General features: G+C 37.1%; 1 protein-coding gene across 2 annotated transcripts; it reads left to right on the plus strand.

The window, feature by feature from the left end:
* The first annotated feature begins 442 nt into the window (after positions 1–442).
* Positions 443–27,374, plus strand: SNX2 (sorting nexin 2). 2 transcript variants are annotated; one of them, XM_010287676.1, is made up of 15 exons: positions 444–557; positions 9,663–9,826; positions 11,135–11,201; positions 11,412–11,455; positions 11,545–11,686; positions 15,032–15,110; positions 18,320–18,395; positions 19,597–19,710; positions 19,938–20,031; positions 21,784–21,989; positions 23,003–23,146; positions 25,802–25,882; positions 25,990–26,061; positions 26,890–26,975; positions 27,082–27,372. In XM_010287676.1, the coding sequence occupies exons 1-14, from the start codon at positions 524–526 to the stop codon at positions 26,938–26,940; spliced, it is 1,368 nt and encodes a 455-aa protein (XP_010285978.1). In that variant the 5' UTR covers positions 444–523; the 3' UTR covers positions 26,941–26,975; positions 27,082–27,372. The 2 variants fall into 2 exon arrangements, with proteins under 2 accessions (XP_010285979.1, XP_010285978.1); XM_010287677.1 differs by having other exon boundaries at positions 443–557; positions 26,890–27,374.
* The last annotated feature ends 478 nt before the right edge of the window (positions 27,375–27,852 follow it).

Below are 27,852 nucleotides of genomic sequence, written 5' to 3' on the forward strand. Positions count from 1 at the left end.
TGGCACTAATGCATTCTTTTAATCTCTGAAAAACTGGTATAGAGCACTTGGAGATTTTTTTATTAATTTTTTTCTACATACAAATCCAAATTTAAATCCAAGCCTTTCCAAAAGGAATTTAATAATCAAATTACATTCAGCAATACTAATAAAATTATCCTAGATATTTCTGTAGCAGCTTTTGTTTCATGTTCATTAAACCTGAGGAAATGGGTGACTCTTTTTGACAAAGAAATGAAAAGAGCTGTTGCCTAACTCATATCCTTTGTTCATTGTTACTGTGCTAGGAGTAGGAAATGGAAATAGCTGACAAGGTTTCTTTTCTGAACGTCTTGCCTTCCTTCTTTGCAATGAAAGAATGTTTGTTGCAATAACTGTTATATACCGACACACGGCAACTGGTTCTCTGCTAATTATTTCACTGTTTTTTTTTAAACAGTCAAGCCCTTCATCTCCAGACCCAGCAAGTGTTCCTGCAGAAGACCTCAGCACAAACTCCAATGGTCCAAAGCCAGCAGAAATCATGCTAGATGATGACAGAGAAGACCTCTTTGCTGGTAATTGTTCTTTTCTTCTGATGTGTCTACATAAACTCTTTTGCTCTTGGACTTAAAGAAACATGCTTTTCTGGGAAGGAGTGTTAAAACCTTTCAAGTAGTTTGATGATGATGTACAGGTTTCTTGTGGTGCTTTGTAACGTTAGTTAAGTTTGTTTGCTAAATACAGGTTTCTCAGTGGTGTGTACTGTCAGTGCATAGTGTGACAGTGTTAGCTGGTTAGTAATGTGTTCTGCCAACAGTGATAATATTGTTAATTATATAATGGTAAATACTATTATACACGGTTTATGTTTAAAAACATGACTTAAGTTGCACCCTGTTTTCTACTTAATGACTGTACGTAAGATTTCCCAGTCTTTTTTTCAGTGACAAAGATAGATAATTCAGACTGTACTGCAAGCTGGAGGGTATTTTCTTTTTCTTAAGACTCTTTTGTTATAATGAAAATGTAACAAACTAGCATATGAGACCAGTCCTATCATTTCAATAGTGCATGGTTCTGTCTCTGATACTTGACAGTACTGCATGTTTTGGAGAAAGATGTGTGAAAGTTCTGATAAATAATCAGTCAATACATTTCAACAACACATTTCTAGTGCTTCATTAATCAGTCAGTACTTTGGTATGGTTTTCAACTATCCTAACATGGGTTGTGGATGCTGTCAGTTACAGGTGTAGGAGCATTAACTATTCAAGAAAGGAGGTATAATATTTGGAGTATATTATGCACGGCAAAAGATGGTTCTGAATACTGCTGCTTCTCAATACTAACACTTTTCCTATTCGTACATATTGAGTGAATCAGTTGGCAGTCTGCTTTGAATATAATCCTCATCTCATTTTCATTGATTCCCTGATGTAATAATTCAAACAGAAACTTTATAGCCTTTAGTTCTGGGCTGTTTTGTATGGGTATTTATATACACATGCCCATACCTTTGTTCCAAACTTACTGAATTTGTATTTGCATATATTTGAACTTACATTTGCTCATGACACTGTTAGAATGTATTGACTAGTTTACTAAGTCTCTGAAAGTGTTTCCAGAGAAAAAGAGAATAAAGATTAGAGGGCTAATCTTACTTCTTTTGTATATATATTACCTGATTTTACAACTTATAAAAGACCAGCAGTGCTTTAGCATTGAAGCTTTCTAGTATTAGTTATTTAGCTTCAGGATGTAAAGCCAGCTTTTTATAACCATAGAGCCATCTGGAATGGATATTTTAGGAATGCCAGTTCTCCTTTGGATAATATTAAGAAAAAAGGTGGCTAGAGTAAATATTGAGGGGAACAAGACAGAAGGAACAGATGTTAGCAGCCAGATTGTTTCAACTGAAATGAATGCTGTCAGGAAAACACACAGAACTGATTTAATGGGTTTGAGTTTTGCTATGGAAGACATTCTCTTAAATGCATGCAGCACTGAACTGAAAGCATCTAACATACTGCATACAGCTAAGACTGGTCTTTAAAGGGTCAATTTATATACAGACTGAGGTTAGTACAAATTCTCAAATAGGGAGGAAAAACCAAGAGTGATTTATGGAGCCTAAGATAGAATATGACATGGAATCATAAAATTGTTTAGGTTGGAAAAGACCTGTAAGATCAAGTCCAGCCTTTAACCTAGCACTGCCAAGTCCACCACTAAACTGTGTCCCTAAGCACCACATCTACCCGTCTTTTAAATATCTCCAGGCATGGTGACTCAGCCACTTCCCTGGGCAGCCATTTCCAATGCTTGACAACTCTTTTGGTGAAGAAATTTTTCCTAATATCCAATCTAAACCCCCCGCTGCCACAACTTGAGGCCGATTCCTCTTGTTCTGTTGCTTGTTACTTGGGTCAAGAGACTGACATCCACCTTGCCACAATGTCCTTTCAGGTAGTTATAAAGAGCAATAAGGCCTCCCCTCAGCCTCCTCTTCTCCAGGCTGCACAACGCCAATTCCCTCAGCCGCTCCTCGTAAGACTTGTGCTGTAGACCAGAAGGAAGACCAGGGAAGCTTCACCAGCTTCCTTGCCATTCTTTGGACTTACTCCAGCACCTCAGTGTCTGTCTTGTGGTGAGGGGCCCAAAACTGAACACAGTGTTGGAGGTGTGGCCTCACCAGGGCTGAGTACAGGGGCACAATCACTTCCGTGCTTCTGCTGGCCACACTGTTTCCAATACAGGCCAGGATGCTGTTGGTTGTTGTGGCCACCTGGGCACACTGCTGGCTCATGTTCAGTCGGCTGTCAACCAGCACCCTCAGGTCTTTTTCTGCTGGGCAGCTTTCCAGCCACTCCTCCCCAAGCCTGTAGCGTTGCCTGGGGTTGTTGTGACTGAAGTGCAGGACCCGGCACTTGGCCTTGTTGAACCTCATGCAGTTGGCCTTGGCCCATGGATCCAGCCTGTCCAGATCCCTGTGTAGAGCCTTCCTACCCTCAAGCAGATCCACACTCCCACCCAACTTGGTGTCATCTGCAAACTTACTGAGGATGCACTCGATCCCCTTGTCCAGATCATTGACAAAGATATTAAACAGAACTGTCCCCAGAACTGAGCCCTGGGGAACATCACTTGTGACCGGCTGCCACCTAGATTTAACTCCATTTACTACAACTCTTTGGGCCCAGCCTTCCAGCCAGTTTTTTAGCCAGTGAAGAGTATGCCCATCCAAGCCATGAGCAGCTGGTTTCTCCAGAATGCTGTGGGAAACAGTGTCAAAGGCTTTACTAATGTCTAGGTAAAGGTACAACATCCACAGCCTCATCCTCATCCACTAAGTGGATCACCTTTAACACCTTTCACAGTATCCTGTTCTAAACAGGACGTTTATGTAATGCAGTTGTACTCTAGTGATGAACTTCTGTCTTTGTATCACTGTCAGCATAGGTGTTCTCAAAAACAATGTCTAATTTGTGTTCCAGTGCTGTGCACTCACAAGTATAACTATTTTTCTCTTTCTTAGGACTGTTTTGCTAGGCAATGATGTTAATCCATCTGATTAACTTTCTGACACTGACTTGCAATGAATATAAACAATGTGAGAAGGCAACATGAGATACCTATTTCCTTGCTTCCAGCATGATTGCATAAGCCTGGCTTTCTATGAAAGGGACTTAATTTACTGTGACTGGGGATTTTTCTTCAACATGGTGAAATGCGAAATAAGCCTATTAGCACAGCTTATAGGAGTGCTTAACAGGTGAGGAAGAAAATGAAGTTCCACAGCTTTATAACTTATATTGTTTCTTCTTATTGAAGAGTTAGACATGATAAAATCCAGGTAAAGGGAATCCTATGGGTGGCTTCTGAAAGGAAGGGACTCTGACACTTCGGAGGCATAAACAATTCTAGTTTTGCAAACTTATTTGTAAAAAATGTGATGGTATGCCTCTTTAGCTATTTTAGGCTTAATAAATCTTTTTCATTATTCTATCTAATAATGCGACTTCATAGGAATGGAGGCAGGGGAGAACAAATTATATGATTTCCTGTACAGTTTTAGTGCAGTTCAGAACCTGGGATTTTTTAGGCTTTTTTGACTATACTTAAAACCTCTTTGTTATTGTGTTTCTGCAGGAGCTACAGGACAGTATGTGCAATAAAATGTTTTAGATGTTCATTACCTTGTCTCTGGTGACTCATAAATGCTTTGGTTGAACTATTAAAACTGGGTTTCAAAGGTGGAAGAAAATGAGTTTTCCAGCTGTCATTGGAGGCCAGTAAATTTTGCTGCTACATTCATTATTATTGTGGTTCTTCATTCTGTAAAAAAGCAAGCTGTCTTGCTAAACTTGCTTAAGCACTTTTACACTTAGAATGAAAGTCATTGTGTTGATTATTTGGCTAAAAAAGAATTACTTTATCTTACCTTGTAGACCTCTTGCATGTGGAGACCATAATGGTCAGTGCTCCAAATCAGGTAATATTAAGAGTATCTTGAGGGACTTTGGGGTGTGTCTTTAACACCTGTCTCTCTGTAAGCTTCTCCGGTAGAGTGAAGAACTAGATATTGAAAGTCTTCCAAAATGTTGGCCTAAAGTTCTGTGTATAGCTGCAGAAACGTGCCGTGGGCTGCCTGTGCCGGACATAGCTGTCTGTGCCTTCTGCCTCTAGTGCTCATAGATACTGAGCAAGTCTGTGGAGTTGTATCAGTGCTCTGCCACCATTTTTGGAAAAATGGAAAATTATAATTTTTCCTCTCCTCTCATCTGGTAAAAGATTACTTTTTATGTTCTTTTGTTTTTTTCAGCTCTGAGAGCTGTTTGGGAATGGATCATCTTATGCTGTGTCCTTGGGGAAGGTCAATGCTGGGGCAGAGGGGGTGATGCTCCTGGTGTAACAGTAAGGGTTTTGGTCTATGACTTAGGTGTAGTAAGTTCTCACAGTCTCTTAGGATATCTGTCTCTGAAATACTGCTACCTCTGTAGAAGCCTTTTTTTTTTTAATAACTGGACAGCAGTTTCTGCTTCAGCTTACTTCCACTTTTATGTGATCACCTGAGTAAACTTTCAGAGATAAGCCAATCTGAACATTCAAACCATGTCAGAATGTTAGAGGTCTGACATTTAGAAGTGTGACCAGTAAAAACAACTTACTCATCTGAAGTGAGCTGCTAGTGAGGAATGCAAACTTGCACTTTCTAAGATGATATTTGACAAATACTGGTGGTGAAAAGTAAAGAAAGGAGCTCTCTAATGCTGAGATTGAGCCCCATGCTTGAATGCTGATAGAAACTTGGTGTAGTTGACCTTAGAATGCTAATTAAGCCTAAATAGTTGTCTTCTGCAGCAGGATGTTTTCATGTTCTTTTGGAGCTAAGCATCTTGACATTGATCCATAACAAAGACTGCTTATGTGTTGCGAAGTACGTATTTGTGTGTAGAAGTCTTACAGTGTTGGATTGGTGGGAGTGCTTCATATGTGCTGGTAACTGCCATAGCTGATGTGAGTGTTGGATCTCAATGTTTTCCTCCTAAACACTGGGCAGAATAGTTGCCTCTCTTTATGCAAGAACAGCTTATACTTATGAGAACTTCCCAGGAAAGCAAGATACCTAGATTAAATTTTTCATGCAGATACTAATACAGAATATTAAAAAAACAAAACAAAACAAAACAAAAAAAAAAACCAAAAAAAAACCAAACCCTAAAAAAACCCCAAACAAACAAAGAAGCCAAACCAAAACCACGAAACCACAACCTAATACCTGAGTTTTCAGGGGAAAATCTAAAATGAATAAATCAAGCAAATATTTCTGAAAGTGCCATAGTTTCTAGTCTGAAACCTACTAAATTCATCTTTCCATTAAAAAAAAAACCCCACATATAAAACAAACACAGAATTGTCAATGAAGCTTTTTAGTCTAGACCATGTCATCTGATTTCTCAAAGTATGTAAGAAGCATAAATGCCAGAGTTCATCAGAACGAATCTATTTCTTGGGAAATGGATCTTCAGCTTATGTACTACTCAAAACCTGGTTTTCTGAGGGGGGGGAAAAGACAACTAAAAAGTGTAAGAGGCTGCTGTTGTTTATATAAAGCTAAAACTTCTTTTTCCCTTCAGAATATTTTAATACTTTTTTAAAAAAGTAAGAAGTGCAACGTTCTTGTCTTTGTCCTGCTCTGTCTTGTCACCCCTTTTCACTATTTCTTCCATTTCACTCCTCTAGATTTATGTAATGTCTGGGATGCATGCAGACTTGGGGGTGAGAGGTAGTGGGAGGGAGTATGGCAGAAATTCTCCTTTCTTCTTCCTTAAAGAACTGACCTGCTGCTATCAAACAAACAGATGCTATTCTCTCTGAGTAAGTTCCTCCAGGAAAATAGAAAAGGAGGGCTAGCAGGCAGCACCGTTAAAAATTTGGTCATGCCCAAGCAACCTGTGGTCACACAGCTTTAGGAATACTGGCTTGGACAAAGTCTAAAGTTGCTGGTCTTGCTGAAACAAAACCTCCTTGCCTTTCCAACTGTTTGTTTCTGCTGCTTTGTCTTTTACAGAAACAATGCACCAGCTTAGCAGTAGCTTCCTCTATCTGCTCAACAGTAGCAGGGGGCTAATCCTGGTTGGAGTTCATATGACATACAACCTAGATCAGTTCATGATAGTAATGGGTATGTGGATACAAGTCTGAAAAAGAGGAGTGCTAGGAAGGAGTGTGCTTCTGTTTCATCTGATAGCAGTGCTGGTTTGTTACACTGAAGTAACACTTTTTTCATGAAGTTATACTTTTACAGTAACAGGAATGTTTTCTCAGCTGATGCAAGCGAGAAATCTGTGTGAATTTTTTCATGACTTGTTTTATAAGCCTGACTAAAATGTGAAGGTACAGAAAAGTGCTTAGTGGTGATTAATGGTTTCGTTTCCCAAACACATGGGCTGGAATATAGCTGGTGACAGAAACAGGAAGAATTGAAGTGGAATGGATTTATTTTATAATTTTGTATGTTAGATTATATTATATCATATGTATAACATATTATGTTGCATGCGTGTATATAATTTTTTCTGAGAAATGCTTTTTTGAAAGTCATTTTTATTGCGTATAACATATATGTTGAATGCTGTTAGCCACCAAAAGAGAGAACTACCTCTTTTTCATGCTTATAAATGTTGTTCTTCTACCAACCTAAAAGCTTTTTTTGCAACTGCCTCAGTATGACTTCCCACCTGATCTGCAGTTTTGAATTAACGTTCTTTATTGGTTTAAGATGCATTGTGTGGCATTTGAGGGCAGGAAGCATCAGCAGGATTCTTCAGGAAGATTTAGCAGTAGGAATAAAGCACTGGTGGGAAAATAAATCTTTTCAAAGAAAGCTTTTAGGTAATTTTTGTTCATATTAAAAATGGAGAAAAAAGTGCTTGTTTTTAGTTTTAAAATACTATGGAAATCTGTAATTTGAATTTAGGGAGAGCATTGCCAGCAGGTTGAGGGAAGTGATCATTCCCCTCTGCTCAGCCCTGATGAGGCCACACCTGGAGTGATGAGTCCAGGTCTGAGCTACCCAATACAAGACATAAACCTGAGTGAGTCCTATGCAGGGCCATGAAGACGATTAAGGACATGAAGTGTATGACATATCAGTAGAGACTGAGGGAGCTGGGACTGTTCAGCTTGGAGAAGAGCAGGCTCAGGAGGAATCCTACAATATGTATAAGTACCTGATGGAGAATGGAGAAGAGGGAGCCAGACCTCTTGGTGGTGCCCACTGATAGGACAAGAGGCAATGGGCACAAATTGAAATACAGATAATAGATAAGAAAAATGTTGTTTGTTTTTTAAATGGTGAGGGTGGTCAAGCACTGGCACAGGTTGTCCAATGAGGAGGTGGATTCTCCATCCTTGGAGATGCTCAAAACACATCTAGATGTGGTCCAGAGCAGCCTGCTCTTGGTCGCTCTTGAGCAGAGTGGTTAGACTAGATGATCTGCAGAGGTCCTTTCCAAGCTCAGCAATTCTCTGATCTACTTCAAAACAAAGTGATGACAGCAAACTTTGTCAGCCTTAAGCCAGAATGAGCATCTGCTTCAAAACAGGTTAAGGCACAGTGACCTTGAAGTTTGTTTTTTTCAATTTATTTTGAGGTTCAGTATCAAATAAAATCTAGGCACACAGTCATTTTCACCCCTGAAATAGGGAAGTGTGATTTTCTTCATTTATGAAGAACATCAAGGATTGGCAAAAAAAAGTGTTAGAGAAGAATGAGAAACAGAATTGACTAAAAGAGTATCTCTAAGTGGCAATGGGGATAAAGCTGAGTGGTTTTGATATATTGATTATGAAAGATTGTAACACTACTTTTTGCAGTAATAAATTATATGGTTCATTGGATGCTATTTGCAGTTCTATTTTTACATTGCTAGTAGATTATAGGCTGTTCTGGAGAAGCAAACATTCCTATGAGTGACAAAAATATTTTTTACACGCAATGTAACTATTTCACAAATTTTAAAGTAGATATGATCTTTAAAACTCCTCTTTTCTTAACTGTTGAATAAGGACTAGTTTATTCATTATATACATCAGGCTTTAAAAAATTTTGGAGAAAGATGGTGTATTCTCTTTTAAAAATTCAGTGGTTCATACAGACCAAAGTTGGAAGGACAGGTATTTTCCAAATTGCATAGTAAACCTTTCTGGTAACTTTCTATAACTCTGATTGGATCTGTTTTATTGCCTTCTTACCTCTTGGTAAAGTACTTGGCACAGGAAGTCTAGTTTGTAAAAAGACTTCAGATCACTTGTTGAAGTCAATTTTGGTATTGAATGACTGTTCTGTGGTCAATGTTACCTTTTAGGGAACTAGAATTCTTGAAAATGCACATTTAGCAAGAACCACATTATTAGTTATTTAAACTAGAAGAGGAACTTCTCAATACGCAGGAAGTGTGTAGTTTGCCAGTGGTTAAAATCAGTTAGTGGAGGAAAGTATGTGGGATTTGTAAAGGAGAGATTTACATGGTCTTTAAAAATAGCTGAAGTGTCTACAATCTGAAGAAAGTATTCAGTTTCTAGTGAACTGTTTCAAGCCCTGAAGAGACTGAAGATAGATAGAGACTAAAGATAGTTACTCTTACTAGTCAGAATGTCTCACCCACTAATATTTCTATTTTACAGTCTGTGGGCTTTTGGCAGGGGTGAGGGTGCATTATGGTTGTGTAACTTTGTTTAACAGATGGTTTGGTTTGCTCAGTTATCAATCTATATGACTAAATCAACTGTTGTTCAGAGTGCCAAAACTAAAATTGGTACAGGTGCAGAAAAAGGGCTGCTTGTGTCGTAAAAAAAATTCTTTTTCACAATATCTCATGCAGTAATAAATGACTTGTCACTTGTCACTTGACTCTTTACCTAAGAGTGTATTTAAAAAAAAAAAAGCATCAGCAATATTAATCTTACTTTCAGCCATTATGCACCACAAGCTCAAATGTCACGTCTGGTTTTAGCTATGTATTGAAAGAAATTATCTGGCACAAATGGGTCCTATTTACATATCTCATTAAACTTGTATATCGTCATTTTTTAGTATGCATCTTTGTTATCTTTGTGATACATATCCACCTCTATTGCACAAAAACCTTCTTTTCTAACTCAAAATGTTTATCTAGAAGCAACAGAAGAAGTTTCATTGGACAGTCCAGAGAGGGACCCAATACTTTCACCAGAACCTACTCCTGCAATCACTCCTGTAACACCTACTACATTAGTAGCTCCCAGAATGGAATCGAAAAGCATAACATCCCCTGTGATTTTTGATAGATCCAGAGAAGAGGTACGCGGTAAACTTCTAAATTACAGAGTTGTCTTGCTTGGTTTTAAAAGTTTTATATTCTTTTAAAATGACAGTTCCTAAATGTTGACTCACAGGATCATCCTTTGCTAAGGGGAAGTATGTAAAAGAAAACCTATCCTGTTTGTTTTGTACATAAAGTTTAGTGTGAATTTGACTCATGAAAATACCATAGCAATTCTTTACTTAGGTGATTATATTGGAAATCTGCAGTGTGAGGAATAATAAACTCCATTCCTTCAGAATACATAGGGTAAAATTGTATGTAGGAGCAAGCTGTGAGCTTGATAGAGGAGGAAAGTTAATGATGTGTAATAACTCTTACTAACATGTTACAGATTTCAACTTGGATTTCTGAAGCTGTTGTTAATAGGGGAATGGAGGAAGCAGGTTTTAGTGTTACCCTGCCTTGCTAACAAACAGCTGAGGCTAATGGTAGTTTTAACATTGCTATTTACATTTGACATTCCATTCAGAGCCTGGGCACTGCCAAACGCTATTCATTCTGGAGTGTTCTCTTACTAGACGATCCCTCTGATAAATGAGTTTGCAAACAAGATTTGCCTGTGACTTGCCTGGCTGCTTTCCCCGTACCACAAAATGACATTTTATTCAGATTTCCCACCCCACCCTGCTTCAGCCCTGGTACACTGTCCCTTCTGATGTTTAAGGTCTCTGTTTTTATCAAATTTATGTACATTACATGAAAGGTTATGAAATTCTGCATGATTAGAGCTCAGGCAAGTATCAAAATTCTCTGTCTGTTACTTTTCCCTTGCCAAGCTTTTCTGATACAGATACCATTAATAAAAAGGAATATCTTTCCTTTGACTAGAGACATATAGAAACATCACAAATGAGAGTGTTTTTTGAACCACAGTATCTGCTGGTATTGTAGGAGGTACAATGAACACACCTCTAAGGTAAATATTTACTAAAAATTTCAAGGCTGACAAGTCCTGAGAAAAGGCTGCCATACTAAAAGCTTTTGCAGGAGGGCTTAAAACTAAAATCATAGAACCACAGAATCATTTCAGTTGGTAAAGACTGTTAAGATCATCGAGTCCAACCAGAAACGTAACACTGCCAAGTGTACCACATTAACTTTGTTGCAGTGACAATCAATGTTAGAAGTTATATTAATTTAACATTGGATGGTGGGTCTGGAATGTTTTTTAATTATACAAACACACTGACTTTTCATCCCCCTTCCTCTGTAGACTTATCCTTGTAACCATACATAATATAAATGCACATTACCTTGTTAAATATGGCATATCTTTTTCCTAGATTGAAGAGGAAGCAAATGGAAATTTGTTTGATATAGAAATCAATGTATCAGACCCAGAGAAAGTTGGTAAGTGCCTTGAGCCTAGTAAGTCAGCTGGTAGACTGTCTTATCCTATGAAGACTATTCTGAGACCTTAGCATGATTTCTTATTCAGTTATCTTTTGGCAGTTTTTAGCATCTAAATGAAAAGCTATTTAATATATATTTTGGAACAAAAAGTGTGTGGAGGGATTAAAATAAGTCACCCTAGGATAAGTATCTTAATTTTTCTTACAGGAGATGGCATGAATGCTTATATGGCATACAGAGTAACAACAAAGGTAACTAGTCCAACAAATACTTGCAGATAACTTTGTATCATAGCTGAGTAGATGGATCAGTAATTCATAACAATTTTTATTTTTTGAAGACATCACTTTCCATGTTCCACAAAAATGAATTCTCTGTTAAAAGAAGATTCAGTGATTTTCTTGGCTTGCACAGCAAATTAGCAACAAAGTACATGCATATTGGTTACATTGTGCCTCCAGCTCCAGAAAAAAGTATTGTGGGTAAGTGTAGTTCCTGTAAGGTTGAATTTGCATGTCATAATAAGGTTGAATAAGCATGTCGTTTAAGTACTGTAATACAAATTAAGTATTTTAATACATGTTAGGTTTGTAACATAAATACTTTTCTGCACAAACATTACTTGCTGCTTATCAAGTCGTCCAAACTGTTAAATACTCTTCCTGTTCTGTATTTTTAAACAGTTTAGGTTAAGTTGGAAAGATATGTACTGGCCTCTTCCTAACTCCAACCAGTGTTGATAAGAAAGACATTTCTCTTAAAACATGGCCTTCTGTTTCTTATCTGTCATTCTTTCTTCACTGTTGCCCTTCAAGAGGTGATTAGTCTATCAAAACAAAGATGTTAAATAAAAGTTATTTTTAGCTTGTGCTGTTATCGGTTGCCTCCAATATATGTACTTCGCCTCTCTAATACTTCAGTCTGTTTCTTTTGGTCATGGTGAATACTAAAACCTCTAGATAATTCTTAGAAGTCCTAATTCAGAAAACACTTCTGGATGATGCTAGTCTTCCTGAATGCCTTGACAGATCAGATCCTTTCTCCATGAACTAAGAAGCATGCCTGATGCATTGAAACAACTTCATTTTTATGAGCTCTAAGTAGTAGAGGTTCTTTCAGAATTAACTAAACCTTTAAAAGAGTAAAACCTTTTGGCTTAGCCATATAAATAAGTGATTGGACTCCAGAATGCTGTTTGGTATGTCAGACATGCTGTTTCATGATCAGGACTTTTTTCAGTAGTTTAGTCTATAAAGCTAATCAGAGCAGCAGCTTTTCATGTAAGTAGCAAGAGGCATACTGAGTAGATGGAGGCAGCAGAAAGCTTGGGAAAATCATGTTTTTAATTCTGTGGAAAAGTGCTGTATTTTTCAGTCTGTAAGACTGGAAATTTGATCTGAATTTTTAGGTAGTTCTTAAAAGTAATGTACGAGTCTATGTAACAAAAAAAAGTTTAATTACAAATGCTAACAGGTCTTATAAAGATGGAACGAGGCTTCTAGTCAAGTCCTTTGGATGATACGCCATTTAAAGCATTTATGATAGTGTGCAGTTACATGGAAATGTAGTACTTGCATCACAGTCAGGGTCATCTGTAAGACAAAGCTTGGACTGTATTTGAGGTACCACTTGAACAAAACTGTAGATATTGATACACCTGGAAATGTGTAAAGTGGTGGGCCTTACTGCAGTGTAAGCAAGCACTGGCTGTCATTTCAGATCCTTGTACAGAGACGTTAAGCTACAGGTAAGTTGGGAAAACTCACAGATTCTGTAGGATATTTTCTAAAGAGCATGAAACTCCCTCTTTAAACTTGAACTTCGGTGCACAGGTGGTATTTACTTCTGTCCAAAAATACATAGTCCATACATTTCTAATTCTGGAGGAAAGAAGGGATCCTAGGCTGATGTAAAGCGAGGCATCTTAAAGCAGAGAGCTGGCAAAACAGCTGAAAGTGAGATGATATATTGTGTTTACATTACATGTGTTTATTTTTAAAAGTCTTAATATATGAAATATCATACATTCAGTGTTATGTAGTGTGTGTTGTACAAAAGTCCATAGTCTGTTCATTCTGTTACACTGTTGATAAATCCTGGAGTTTTAAGCTCCACCTTTATTTTGGTGATGGGTAGGAGGGGTTTGCATTTCAGACCTTAGCCACAAATTCAAGCAGTCAATTACTGACTCTGAACAACAGGATAAAATTGAGTCAGTGGTGAGGTAGATTTGGACTCATTCAAACTGTGTTACTACTTAACATATGTGTGTTGGAGAATCTGTTCTCTGTTTTTAAGAAAATAACCTATAAAGTCATGGATCCTTTCCTGTGAAGGATTAGAGTGCTTGGGCTACAGAGACTGCCTTTGCAACTGCATTTAAATAGGCTTATGTTAGCAGAGAAAGAAACCTGACATATCTAGAAATAATTGCCAATATCAGAAATTAGGAATTCCTCATATTGGTCATTTGATTTCGTATTCAGTTTTTTCCCTATGAACTTCTGTTGCTATTAAATGTGAAGGATCTTTTGTATTAACCCGTAGCATTTAATGCTTTCTGCCGTGAAAAATTAATGAATAGTAATACTGTAATGCAGAAAGATGAGGCATGTGAATTACCTCACGTTTGTTTGAATACTTTAATCCTTGTACTTAAAGACATACTTTATTTTACAGATAAATTTGTGGATTTACGGTTACATTACACTGTGTAGTATACTTTTGAAAAAATGCCGATCAGATTTATTTTCGTCATGTTACAGAGAAGGGAAAACCTAAGGCTTCACTGAGAGGTTAAGGGTCCCTCCTTCTTCCTGTAAGGATGCTGTTTGTCCCCTCCATGGGTTACTGTGTGAAACTTCTAAAGCCAGAAGGGAGATCGGGTGAGGAACAACCTTGGGAACTGTTGACCTTGCAGGTCACAGAGTGCTTACTAAGAGTCTCAGACTTAGAACTTTAGCTGGAGAAGCACAGAACTAACAAAATAGGAATACACTGCAGGTAGAAATAAGATGTTTGGACAGTACCATAACACACTTCTCCCGTGTATTAAAGAAATAAGAATAATTATGAATGTTCAGTGTTTCATGGTGTTTTTGATAGGACTCAGGTTCCCAAACTCTCTGAGTTTGAGTCTTCAGCACGAAAAATACTGACATCAGTCTGATAGTTTTAGAGCTGTTCTGGTGCTGAGCTTGAATGTATTTCCCATGCCATGAAACATCAATAAATCTGACTCACCTGTCATAGTTTTTTGGCCACTCTTGGCTTGGGCAGAGGAAGCGATGTAAAGCTGCATACATTTTATTCTGCTAATTTTATTCTCCATTCAGTTTGTAGTTGTTCATATGCTTCACAATTTTCAGAGCTGGTTAGTTTGCCTTAGTGGATGAAAAAACTTAGTTTTAGAACTTAGAAAAATAATAGAATGAAAATGTTGGTAATAAGCTTACCAATTAAAGGCTTATAACCTACAATTTATTTTCCTATTCTGCTTTTTTGGGTAACTGTTTTCTTCTGAATATGAGTGACCAGTAAGACTCTGATCTTCATTTAGATTGTCTTAATAAATGCAAATTAAACTAGTTTTGTATAACTTTTGGTCACAATTAATATATTACAGGAAATTGCATATTTCATAGACCTGATTCCACAAAACCATGCAGCATGCAGTGTTGATGGTTTTTCTGTTCCTGTATAGTATTTTTGATGTAATTTGACTTAAATACATAAACTTAGGTGAGCTTTATCTTCTAATCACATCATTTACATTAATGATTTATTTATGATAAAGTAAAATCAATATGATGCCATTTTCTTCAAAGGCATGACCAAGGTTAAAGTAGGCAAGGAAGATTCTTCATCTACTGAATTTGTAGAGAAAAGAAGAGCAGCTCTAGAAAGGTAATGTATGTATCTAACTAAAACTTGTTTAGCCTCAGAATGACTTGTAATATACTACATGGGCTCTGTAGTTGGGGTCTGGGCCATCTGTACTTAGATGGATTCTGGAGGTTGTATGCAGCTGCTGTATTTTTGTGTAGAAATGGAATAATCCTCATGAATAATGGGAAATGTAGCCTTATTCATAGAGAGGATTATAGCTACCTTTTCAAACTGGTTGATGCTTAAAATTAAGATTGCAGATATTTAGCAAACAAAACTTTCTTTATCAGCTTACTTAGGCATTTTGGGTTTAAGGAATTAAGGCACTTCAGCTGTAAATGTGTTCTATAGAAAATCAACTGTTGGGCAGGGAGACGGCTGAGAAAGACCTTCAGTCACTTGAAAGTTACAATGGCCTTCTGTTGACTTACGGTACATTGATCTGACTAGCTGAATTTTGGCATAAGAGATTGGATCTCTGTCACCCAGCACTGGCATACGACTAATATTGTTCACGTATCTTTTTCCGTGGAAGGGTACTGTCACTGATACATTGCATCATTTCCCCCTGTTGAAATGGCTTTTAGAAAGCCTTTAGAAAGTAACTAGTAGAATTTACACAAGTATACAGTCTTAATTTTGGTATTTTATAATATGACTATTGCTGTGATGCAATTGCATCATATGAGACTAATACACCATATAACAGTTTCAGCTAAACTAGAAAATTAACAAAAGTCAAAGGTTTTAGATTGTATTTTGAAAGACCTGTCAAACAGACAAAGCATGAAGCTCTTGAACTTCCAGAGTTCCAGAGCAAATCTGAAACAAAACATATCTCTTCAGCATCCTGTTGCTAATATCTTTCCATTTCCGAAGTAACAGAAGAACATCTGAAATTATGCTGAACCTCAAAATACTGATAGGTTGCTCTGTCTTAGTTATCTGCTACTGAAAATTGTCATATAGCTTAACATTGTCCACTTAAAATTGCACCCAGAAGTTACTGAAGTTGTTCTGTCACTTGGAGCAGCGCTGTGAAACATGTTTTGGTTGTACCAGTCTATTGCTGAAGGAGTGGTGCTGTGAGATATGAAGACTTGGAATAACAGCTGGGATTAGACTAATTGGGCTTAGGTAGCTGAATGGATACTTGCACACAACTTCAGGTGTCTACAATAGAGATGGCTAGTTTTCCTCTTTGTTGCTTACTTGAACAACAGAAGTAAGATTAGAAAAAGTTTAATTCACAAGCTTGTGTGCTTTAGTTTCTGCTTTTTTATTTATTTGTTAAAGGAGTTACACTAGTGTACCACTTCTAGCACTCCCTCCATACAGAGGAATGGGCTTCTCAGGACTTCTGACAATGTTAGGAAGGCTTCACAGTATATTACATTTGGGTTTTTTGTTGTGGGGTTTTTTTTCAGAAAGACTATCAATATCTTATCTGGCAAGGACCAACTTTTTCGTCATGCCAACTTTAGCTGTCTTTTTCCTTTCAGAATCAGAAAATTACCTACCCACCACGGTGTACAAATGATATTTAGAAGCAGTGGTTCTGTTGGTCTTGCCTAACCCTGGGGAAAACATATATTGTTCTCCAGAAAGTCAGACCGAAGATATCTGCTTCAATTTTCTCTTTTTTGAACCAAGGACTATGGGGAAAGTGGGCAGGAAAGCAATGTACCTTGTTAGTTGAATTCACTAAAATTTATGCCCTAGAACACTGAGCTGATTATACTACAAGTCTGCCTGCCAGATGTCCTCACGCACATTGCCAGTTGTCTCCAGTGAAAATGTTAGAAGTCTTCCTTGGACTAACGGCTATTCTCTAGCAGTATATTTCTACAGAAAAAAAATCTCTTTGGCTGCTTGCCACATTAACTTTAATTTTTACCTGCTACTGAGTGTAGAACAAGCAAGGAAAAGTTGAGCAATCTAATGTATAAAATAGTTTCACTGCAACCTGTGTCTTCTTTAGGAAGACAAATAAGGATCTGGTAGCCATACCTAATGAAGGATGGAAAAAATAAATTACGTTTACAGTATCAATATACTCAGACTTCCAGTTAAAAGTACCAGCCCACCTCACTTTCTAGGACAGTTTCTAAGCAATTTGTTAATGTAACAGAGCTGTTCTGGTAGTTTGCAGCTGAGGCCTGAGTAGAGCTAAAGCTTGCAAAAAGTAGAGTGTGCTGTTGATAGTATTCTGTCACTGCATTTTAATTGGCAATAACACATACTTTCTTATACTCCCGTGATCTTTTGAGGTACTAGATTCCTATAAAGCATCCATGTAAACATCCCACTTTCTGTTAATACATAATGTTAAAATCCATTGCAGTCTTTGGTGGAAGACAAACTTTCAGCAGTTTTTAAGGGAAGAATATTGTTGAAATTTCTCTCTTCAGCCCATATTTGTTCAATCAAGTTTCTAGTTCTAAGCAGAATCGTGACAAATTGCAAAGGGAAGGAGTCGCATTGATACATTTTTTCGGGTGGATGAGTCCTTTAGAATATGGGTCGAAGGCTTTAGTCTAGGCAGCAAATAAATAGTTCATACTTAGAACATAATTAGCTCACTTTTCCAAGATTTCCTTTAATTCTAAAATAAGTGCACCAGAATTATCTATAACAAAAAGCCTGTCCACTGCACTGTACAGGAGTGTTGTCTGGTGTAAATTTGCTCTTCTTAGAGGAGAACTTCACTCAGCTCTTGAAAGTATGAAGTATAAAAAATTACCACTATGCAACATACAGTTATGGCAGGTCCCATCTTAAGGAGTTTCTGGTGTAAACAAACTATGTTGCAAACCACTGCCCATGGCTTTGGTGCATTATGTTGTTGTATGGAGTGCATGGGGCTGCATTACTTTCAGTCAGAAGTTGCAGGTTTTGTGGCAGCCTTGCTGGAGCAAGGCTTCAGTGAATGTTTCAACAGCTTAGTGGTCCTAGCTTGTAACTCCATGTGAGACTTAGCCTGGAGGATGGTGACAGAATGCCTAAATATGGTTTGAAGAGTCAGTAGAGAGGCAAAGGATTGAAGGGGCATGGAGACTGAACTATCATCTGACCCTTTAGAGGTGACCTTTTAACAAACCGCATTAGATAATGAGGGAGGTTGTGTGCTGCCTTGTACCTGTTCTTTAGATGAAGGATGCTTTTCAATGCTGTCAGGCACATTAAATCTGTTTTGTTATCTAATATTCTAATTTTTAAAACCATAGGTATCTACAACGAACAGTAAAACACCCAACCTTGTTACAGGATCCAGACTTAAGACAGTTCTTGGAAAGTTCCGAGGTATTTTAAGTTCTTCTACGTTCCCCTACTTGTTTGTAGATATGATAACCCACAAAGCAATATATTCTCTTTTTATTGAGACCTAATCCCCTAAATTCATATGGAATCAAATTGGATTGTACCCATCATGGAACAGAATGGCAGAGGTTACTTAGCTTTTGGTCACTACCACTCTCTTTGCTGTTCAGTGACTTCTCAAGCAAGTTGGTCTGCCCAATTGTCAGCGAAGCTTGTCATACATGGTGAAAATCCATAATTCGTGTTACTGATTCTCAAGTAAGATCAAGCATTAAACTGGCTTGAAAGCAGCTCTTTTGCCTCTAGGAGTCCAACCTGAGGTGTATTGGTTGGATAATGTGGAAACGCTAGCAATGCTGCTGGCTGGGCTAGAGGTTTTGTGAATAGAGGACTTCAGTCACCCATGCTATCAATCTGGCACCTTTCACAATATTAAATATATTGTTAAAGATACATAATATCTCTTTATAAATGTGCATAGTGGATTCACAGAAATACTGAACTGTCTTGGCCAGTGTCAGTATCTTAGTTATAAGTCAGAGACCTCAGTACTGACAAAAGCATCATTGATAGATAACTTACAGTGGATTTGTCAATGCTGCTCACAGACAAAACATCACATGAAGGGTAAATGGCCTGACATAGGGGCTATTTGGCATGTTCAGACTATCCTGAATAATAATATCAGTTAAATTTAAAGTTTGTTAACTTACCCCTAAGTGCTGAAGCAAATACACAGTTCTCTTGATAAGCATGAGAGAGGTTTTGAAAGGCAAAATTGGCCTATATTGAAAAGCAAAAAGACATCAACCTTTTATAATCAGCACACGATGCAAACCATGCATTGCAAGTAAATCTAAGCTTTTCTGTTCCTGTAGTGTCAGTTTGTTCTCTGTAGTGTATAGGTGGCTAGTTAGGACCTTTGGCTAGTTCATAATAACTTTGGACAAGTGGCTTGTTTGCTCCATTTAAATGTAAAGATGTAGAAGAAAAGTAAATAGTCTGTATTTTTAAGTTTTCCTCTTGAGAATGTGAAAGTAGTAAATCTGAGAAATTAGATTCCACGATACTGAAACACATAGGAATAAAGAAAACACTATATCCTTTTCTTTCCCCCTTGTGCCCAGTTAAACCTCCATCCTTTTAACCAGTCTGTTTGCCCTTATTTGTCATTCAATTCCAGCTGCCGAGAGCGGTTAACACCCAGGCTCTGAGTGGAGCAGGAATATTGAGGATGGTGAACAAGGCTGCCGACGCTGTCAACAAAATGACAATCAAGATGAATGAATCGGATGCAGTAAGAGCTGATTTTTCGGCTTGAATAATGAGACGAATTAATGAGCCCCAACAATTGCATTTTAAAGCTGTAGAAGTAGAAAATGGGTTATTAATTTGCTTACTGGCTTGAATTCTTAGCTGTATCAGTTGGCCACACTGGCAGTATGTGGATAATTTGCTTCTTTAAAACCAGAAATGTTGTTGGTAATCTAATTTGTAATGCTTGACTCTTTCATCTTTTGTCAGTGGTTTGAAGAAAAACAGCAGCAGTTTGAGAATCTGGATCAGCAACTTAGGAAACTTCACGCCAGTGTCGAAGCATTAGTCTGCCACAGAAAAGGTAGCTTCACTTTTATGTGGCTGCATGAACTGAAGTATGTAGAACTTTAGGAAGTATGTCAGAGCTATTAACTAATTGAGTTATACAGTATACTTTAAAGCAAAAATCTTCTAATTGTAGCTTTTAGTTTAAACTGCTCTAGTCTTTTTGTATACCTGTTTTTAATCTTAATTTTAACCAGAATATTTTATCGTTCCTAAAGTTACTATATTGATTTAGTATAATTTTTTTTTCTTGCAGTTGTTCAATACCATGCCTAGCAAGTGATTCTACTACAGTGGACATTCATAAATGTATCTCTGGGTCTCATGGCAAAAGTCACTTCCTTCTGAACAAAAAGTGGCTGTTTAAATCCATTTAAACATCCTTTAGTTTAGTTTAGTATTGCTCTGTAGGAATTTACTATTCTTAATTTGGTCCACATAAGGATATATCATCAAGCTACTGTTAAGGTAAACTTTTCTGGAAAGATAAGTAGTCTTAGAATATAAGCTTTTGGTTTACTTGTTTTAGAGAGAAGTCTCTAAGTTTATATTTTAGTCACCTGTGCTCCTGCTTTGTCAAAGATTGTTTTCACTCAGATGATTTAAAAAAAATCAAAACCCCAAAACTTTGATTTGTAGTTCAGGGAAGACCATAGATGTGCTTGTTGACACCACTGTATTATGTTAAAATATGGGGTCACCTTTCAGCTCTACATTTCCAAAAGCGTGTGAAAATATAAGTTGCTTTTTCATAACTATGAGGAATTACTCTCTGTAGTAAAAAATCTTTGGCCAGATTTTTCATTCAAGACTAAATAGTATTTTAAGGAGTATTGGAAAATGGAAGTGTTTGTGTACTGTTGATTTGACACCTGCCCATAGATTTGAAGAAGTGTTTGTTGGTGGGGTTTTTTTTTAAGAGTTGTGTTTACATAGTAAGGGTTTTAAATATCTGAAGACATTTTGCTTCTACAAAGATTCCAGGTGTTCTGATGATTCTGCAGAAGCGGCATAGTTGCAAACAAACCTGCACTTTTAATTCTGAAGTAATTTGGATTAAACATTTGTTCAGAGGTCCTTCACAGGACTTAACTTTGTACAGGATGACTTACATGGGATTTGATGAGACAGTTGCCCTAGCATTTGTTAATAAATAAGCTCAAAACTTTACCTTCATAGATGCCAGCCATGCTGGTATGAGGGCTTTTATTTTCTTTGAAGCCGTGCCAGAACGTGGCAATACATTACAGTATGCACAGTTAAAGGTACTTTAGTCAATAAAATAGTCCAACAGAAATAAATTCCAGTCATGGTGGTGGTGGTTTTGTGAAATAGTTTGTGTTTTTTCCCACTATGAACTGCATGGAACAACGGTGCTATAGACCTGTTAAAATTGTTTTGAATTTGCTCTATAGGTGACTTGGCTTTTGTTTTGTGGGCTTGCATTTTCTCTGAACTAGGCAGTTGGATAATACTGAAGTGACATTTTTTTCCATACGTTTTGCTCGACAGAGTAGGCATGACATTGGTAGGCTCAGCAAAACACTTACTGATGGAGAGGTTTTTTTGTGCAGGAGCTTTTCTTCTAAATGTGGTTTCATTGTGATCTTGCGTATTTTATCTCGTGCTTTAGGCAGTACAACTTACATTTTTCAGTTTGTAAAGTTAGGGTTGAAATCAGGCAGAGGTCTCTGCTCCACTGATCTATGCTTGCAGAGTAACATAACAAATTAACAGCATTGTACTCAATATTACTCCTGTATTTCAGAGCTTTCAGCCAACACAGCTGCCTTTGCTAAAAGCGCTGCCATGTTAGGTAACTCTGAGGACCACACTGCTCTATCGAGAGCTTTGTCTCAGCTTGCAGAGGTTGAGGAGAAAATAGATCAATTGCATCAAGAGCAAGCTTTTGCTGATTTCTATGTGTTCTCAGAACTGCTTGGTGATTACATTCGTCTCATTGCTGCAGTAAAAGTGAGTACTACTAGGAGAAATACTAGTATTTGTGGTTGAAGTGATATTCCTCAACTTGCAGATTTAGGGTATATGAATGTGTGCATTTGCACATGTCGTAACACAGTTAAGACCTAAAGTTCTAGCCGAGTAAAATGAATGCATCCGTGATAACTGTTCCAGTGATAAAAAGGGTTGTGATCAAAAATGGGAATGGATTAATAAGATCCAGAAAAAACGTAAATGGTGAGCATGTTCTGCTTTGAGCAGTACTCATTGTGCAGAGTATTTGGGGATACCAATACACTACTGTGTCTAAACATACTGTGTGTTTCTTTCAGGTTACTTATTTTTACGGTATGCTCATAAATTTTTGAGAACATAATTTGGCCATTTTTGGTAGGTAGATAATAGTTTCCATAAATAAAAAAAGATGAATTTGTAGATCTACATCTCATTGAAGAAAAAATTCCATTTTGGTGTAAGTCATGCTGCACAGCATAATTAGTTTTTGACATGGGAAGGGGTCTACAAATTTTATCCAGAAATATCTTTGAACTTGGAAGGTGGTTGGAAGTATATATTTTTCTCTTTATTTTCTTTCTTTCCTTTTTTTTTTAATATATATACTTTAACTCTGCTACCTTAGTCCATTGCGAACAAAAACGTATTGCTGAATATGCAGGTAGTACATATGCATGAGAAGTTAGCTAGAATCTGCATTTTAGAGAAGTATTTGCATAACAGAGCAGTTTGTGGTGGTTGTTTTGGTAGTGTTTTGATGGAATGAGGAACATAAAATGATTAGGGGCACTAAGGTGTCTGCTTGGAAAAGACTTCTTGAATACCCTGTTATTTGTGGAAGGTATTGAGCTGTGCAAGCATGCTGTCAAACGAAATGCAAGAAGACGTGGTAGACACAGTGAGGTTTCTTTGAATATACTTGTTCCAGTTTTATGCAGAATTACCTTTTCCCACTAGGAATTTAAATAGCTCTAATGAGTCCAGTTTAATAAATTTGTCTGTCCTTACAGGGTGTGTTTGATCATCGAATGAAGTGCTGGCAGAAGTGGCAAGATGCTCAGGTCACTTTACAAAAAAAACGTGAAGCTGAAGCAAAGCTCCAACTTGCCAACAAACCTGATAAATTGCAGCAAGCTAAAGATGAGATAAAAGAGGTAATGTTAACAAACATTATTTGAAGGTCAGACTTTCTGCATTAACTCATTCATTCTTCATTAGTGCTCTACCTTATACCATTTTTATTTACAAATCACTCATCTGCTGTTTTCCATATTTACTGAAATTGAAAGAAATTTATTTAAATTATTAAATGTGTGCAATTGTTACTCATTGTAAGATCTGTAAGGCAGTTAATACTGTCTCTACAGAGTCTGGGAGATGGGAGGAGGGGAACGTGGACAACTTAAATATTGCTTGGGTAGGCAGAGGAGCATTTCTTGGCTTCTAGAGATGAAATTGAGCTAAGATCACTAATGGAGAACTGTTCCCATGTTTTGCTTAATTATGCAGCATATACCCATATATATGTGTATGTATATATGGTGTAATTTCAGTAAAAATAAAATCTAACATGTTGAAGTGTCATAATTTATACACTTTTTCTATCATGCTTCACTAAGGAAATTGAAGAGGTAGGACAACTTAATTATTTAACATTAATGCATTCTAATTATGCATCAGTATTCTTCCATTAAATAATGGGAGAACATCATTGCAGATTTCAAGCTCTCTTATGAAGTTACTTTGGCTTCCTCATTGGTCACTAACCACATGCTGCTTTGTTCTTTCTGCCCTTCAATATATTTTGCATACAGTGTTGAAGTTACTCATTAACTCAGCTTTCTTTTTCTCAAGAAAGGCCTTTGTTTACTGGGAAAACTTTAGTGTCACTCTTGTGTGACCACATTCTTGCTGATTGCCCCTCTTGATGTCACTCATCCATCCACAATACAAGTTAGCTGGAACTTCTTGTTGAAAATACTTCCTGAGTATTGAAAGCAGTAGGAAATACTCAGTGATCCTTTCTCAGTCCCAATATTAAAAGAATTAGTGATGCTCCTGGGATTTATTTTTCCTACTTTATTGGATGAGTAGAGAAGGTTGTTAGTAAACCCACAGTTTGAAAGTGCTGATCGAAAGTTATTGCTGCCATTGAAATATGTTCAGAGTTGCTGAATTCTGTAATAGTAGTCCTGGCAGAGAAATGGCAAAGTAGAAGACTACACAACTTGAGCTTCATCCATGACTCAGTTGCTTTTTGTGGGTAAAAAGCCAAAGAAGTGCCCTAGAAATACCATACTGAATAAGGAGAAATTTCTTCTTCTACAAAATTATAAAATGGCAGCTATTTTCCAGGCATGATGAAACTGGGGTATTGGATCCTTGAGGCCTATAGAGGCTTTCAGTGAAGTCTCGGGCACCTTTAGTTGCTGTGGTTGTAAGGCACAGGAAGTCTTAATCTACTTTTTCCTTGGCTGAGTTTTGTATTGTTTCTGTTATTAGATGACTCTTCAGGCTGTTCTTCCGTGAAGGACATCCTGTTATGATGTATTGCATAGCTTCATAATGCATGTCTGAAAAGGCAATAAGGGGACTCTGAGTAGATATAAACTAAAAGTATAAATACGTAGATATTTATTGGAACATAGACGATGTTCATCTTGTATTATAATAGTAACTTGACACTGTACCACAAAATGCATTTGTGAATAAATAGCACCACTGGATTACTAACAGGATTGCTATGTTGAAGTACGTTGCTTCCCTGCTGCCTTTTTCTGAGTAAGATAAGTGTTGCTGGATATATTGGCTCCCAGGACTCAGTTAATATGTTGAGATGAACAGATACAGTTGCTTTTTAAATACCTGCTAGCCTGCATGCATCTGAAGTGTGAGGCCGATAGCTTTTTTTCAGAGCATGTCTACACAGCTAGCTTAAATTTAACAATATAATAGGTGTGTAAAAGCAATTATAAGATAACGTATATGACAACGATCTCTCACTGTGTATCTGGATGTGTTTCCCATAAACTGAGAAGAAACATAACCTAGTGTTATGTATTGTTACATGAATGCCACACCCCCAATATGGCAAAACCCCACAAGCAACATCACTTCCTCTGAATTCTCCTTTTGTGCTCTTCTTACTTGCAATAACTTTCCTACTCCTGCTTTCTCTGAAAACAGTTCCCAGTGAGTAAGAAAGCATGTGCTTTGGCTTGCCTAAGCAACATGTGTTCTGACTGGAAAGCCAAAAAACACACCCTCAATAGCTTGTGATTTGCAATAGCAATATGATAGAGATAATCATATACTGGACCCTAGCCGGAGATGAAGATTTAATCATTTCTTCTGCGATTAAGAAAGTACAGGGAACTAATTTTTGAGACTCTCCTACACTTGATTAGACAGGTAGTTGCAGAAAGCTTCCAGGTTTAGCTTCCTTTTATAGCAGTGTTTGTAAAGAGAATAGCAGGTGAAGCGTTAGAGATCCTTTTTCTTCTCTGAAGAATCTTTAAAAAATATTAGTAAGTGTTCCTTTATAGCAATGCTAAGATATTTTTACATTTCATCTATAGATAGCATTGCCTTAAGGATACCATTGTTTTAACTGATCTGATAATACTCTATTATACAAATTGTTACTCTGAAGTTGTTACTGTGAGACTTTCCCTTGAGTATGAAAAAAACCCAAATAGGTGCTTTTCAGCTCTTGAGTGACTATCACTAATATACTAAAAAAAGTTCAGATACTGACAGACTGAATGGACAATACAAAGTCTTATCTCTGCGTGTCTTTCCTTTGCCAGTGGGAGACAAAAGTTCAGCAAGGGGAAAAAGATTTTGAACAGATCTCCAAAACCATTCGCAAGGAAGTGGGAAGATTTGAGGCACGTATGATTTTGTCCAAGTAAATGACAGTTTTACTTTAGATAATATTGACATTCCAAGTAAAATCGGTTAAGAGGTTAATATGCCATAATTTATTTATTAACAGAAGGAACGAGTGAAAGACTTTAAAACTGTTATTATCAAGTACTTAGAGTCGTTAGTGCAAACACAACAGCAGGTAAGATAAATTTTAAGTTTTGTACACGTTAATATTTAACACGTTCCAGACTAGGTTTGTTAAAAAGACAGGCTTTAAGTATAGCAGTCTCTAAAACATAAACAACTATTTCTAGTCTGTACTGTGTTGGAGAATAACAGAGTGATTGCAGTTTCACAGCTATTGCTATGCTCCCTTGCACAGCTCTAATTCAGGGAAGCAAGGAAGGAGCTCCCTTAGGGATATGGGCGATTGGAGGTTCTTGTCTTCTCTTTCTGAAACTGAAGTAATACTTTCATTTACAGACTGGAGTAAATTGTAATGAATATGTACTTAGACTTACTGAAGAGACTTGAATGCTTAAATGTTCATTGGTTTTTTTAAAAAGTGTAAAATATTACTGAATATTGTAAAGCAGTAAAACAGTTTCCAGTGACTCAGAAGTAGGCCTTGTTCCCAAAAGGGTGTCTGGAGTCTTTCCTTTATTCATTCTGGGAATATAACCCTCCAACTTAGTTTAATTAAAAAAGAAAAGTTGTACCCTTAGAGATAAGATTAGCAAACTGAGCTTGCAAACAAATTCTATATAACTATTCTATAACATTGTGTTCAACGTGTGGCAGCAACTCTTATGCTAGGAGCAGGTTTGTGTATTTATTACTTGTATTTTTTTCTGCATTATATAATAATGTGAATGGATGTATGATGCACCTATGTTCTTATTTTGTCCAATGGAGACAAGCTCACTGCAAGAGGAGAAAGGTATATGTGTTTTCTTTTCCAACATTTGGTCCTTAATAGTGAGTGTCTTTTCCCTTTTCTTCAAGCTAATAAAATACTGGGACAAAGCTAATAAAATACTGGGAGCCATTCCTGCCTGAAGCCAAAGCCATCGCCTAAAAGAAGACTATTCCATATGACAAGACACTCTGGATGTTTGTCCTGGATAAAACTAAATTCCACAGTGAAATCACTTTAAATCATCCAAATAAACCACTATATATTTTATGAATTAACATGTGGCTTTTTTATATACTACAGCATTTTATTAACAAGCTGCATGTCCTGACCCTCTTTGAAGTGGACTGTGGCATGATGTTCTGCAATACATTGCTGAATTGAACACTATTGTGTCTTAATACTTGCACTAAAATGTGCATTGCAAGGCCAGAAAGCTGATATTTTTGTTCTTTACAATACAATGTTCTGTAGTACGTTTACCTGATCTTTATGAAACAAATTTAATTGCATCGATTAGTGTTCACTTAAACATTCCTGTACAAAAATCATGTTTTCGTGATTACAATAATAAAGGGATGTACCTTGTAAAACATTCAACACTCTGGTTTTGTGTCTGTAGATATTTACTGGTGTTCTTAGAAGTAGCATTTAGAACAAATTGAGATTATATCTATGTCAAAGGCAGAAACAACATTTAGTAACGAATGCTGGAGATGGTATTAAAGGTCCACAAACAACTAGTTGTGGTAAACTGTTCTGTTTTTTAATTCTGAATCTCTTCGTTACAGGTATTCTTTTCACCTGAAGTTGTCACTGCCTTGGTAAACTGTAATGTGTTGATATTCACAGGGTCAAAAGGCTGACACTTGAGTAACAGACAGGCATAAACGGAAATCTCTTCCAAGTGTTTCACAAAGCTTCTGAAGGGTTAAGATCACCTGCATGGTCAAATACTGATGTGCTACTGGACTGATAAATTTCATCAATTGTCTTCAGTGGTCTCAGGATACAAAAAAGACAAAATTCTTGCAATAATTCCAGTAATCTGGGAGGAAGTAGGTAATTCATCTG

Source organism: Phaethon lepturus, unplaced genomic scaffold (assembly GCF_000687285.1).
Source record: "Phaethon lepturus isolate BGI_N335 unplaced genomic scaffold, ASM68728v1 scaffold11055, whole genome shotgun sequence".
NCBI lineage: Eukaryota > Metazoa > Chordata > Aves > Phaethontiformes > Phaethontidae > Phaethon > Phaethon lepturus.

Bases quoted from the DNA above. Each gene is read 5' to 3' on its own strand.
- SNX2 (XM_010287677.1), top strand. From the start codon at position 524: ATGCTAGATGATGACAGAGAAGACCTCTTTGCTG. The intron at 558-9,662 runs GTAATTGTTCTT...ATGTTTATCTAG, and splicing joins CAGAGAAGACCTCTTTGCTG to AAGCAACAGAAGAAGTTTCA. The intron at 21,990-23,002 runs GTGAGTACTACT...CTGTCCTTACAG, and splicing joins GTCTCATTGCTGCAGTAAAA to GGTGTGTTTGATCATCGAAT.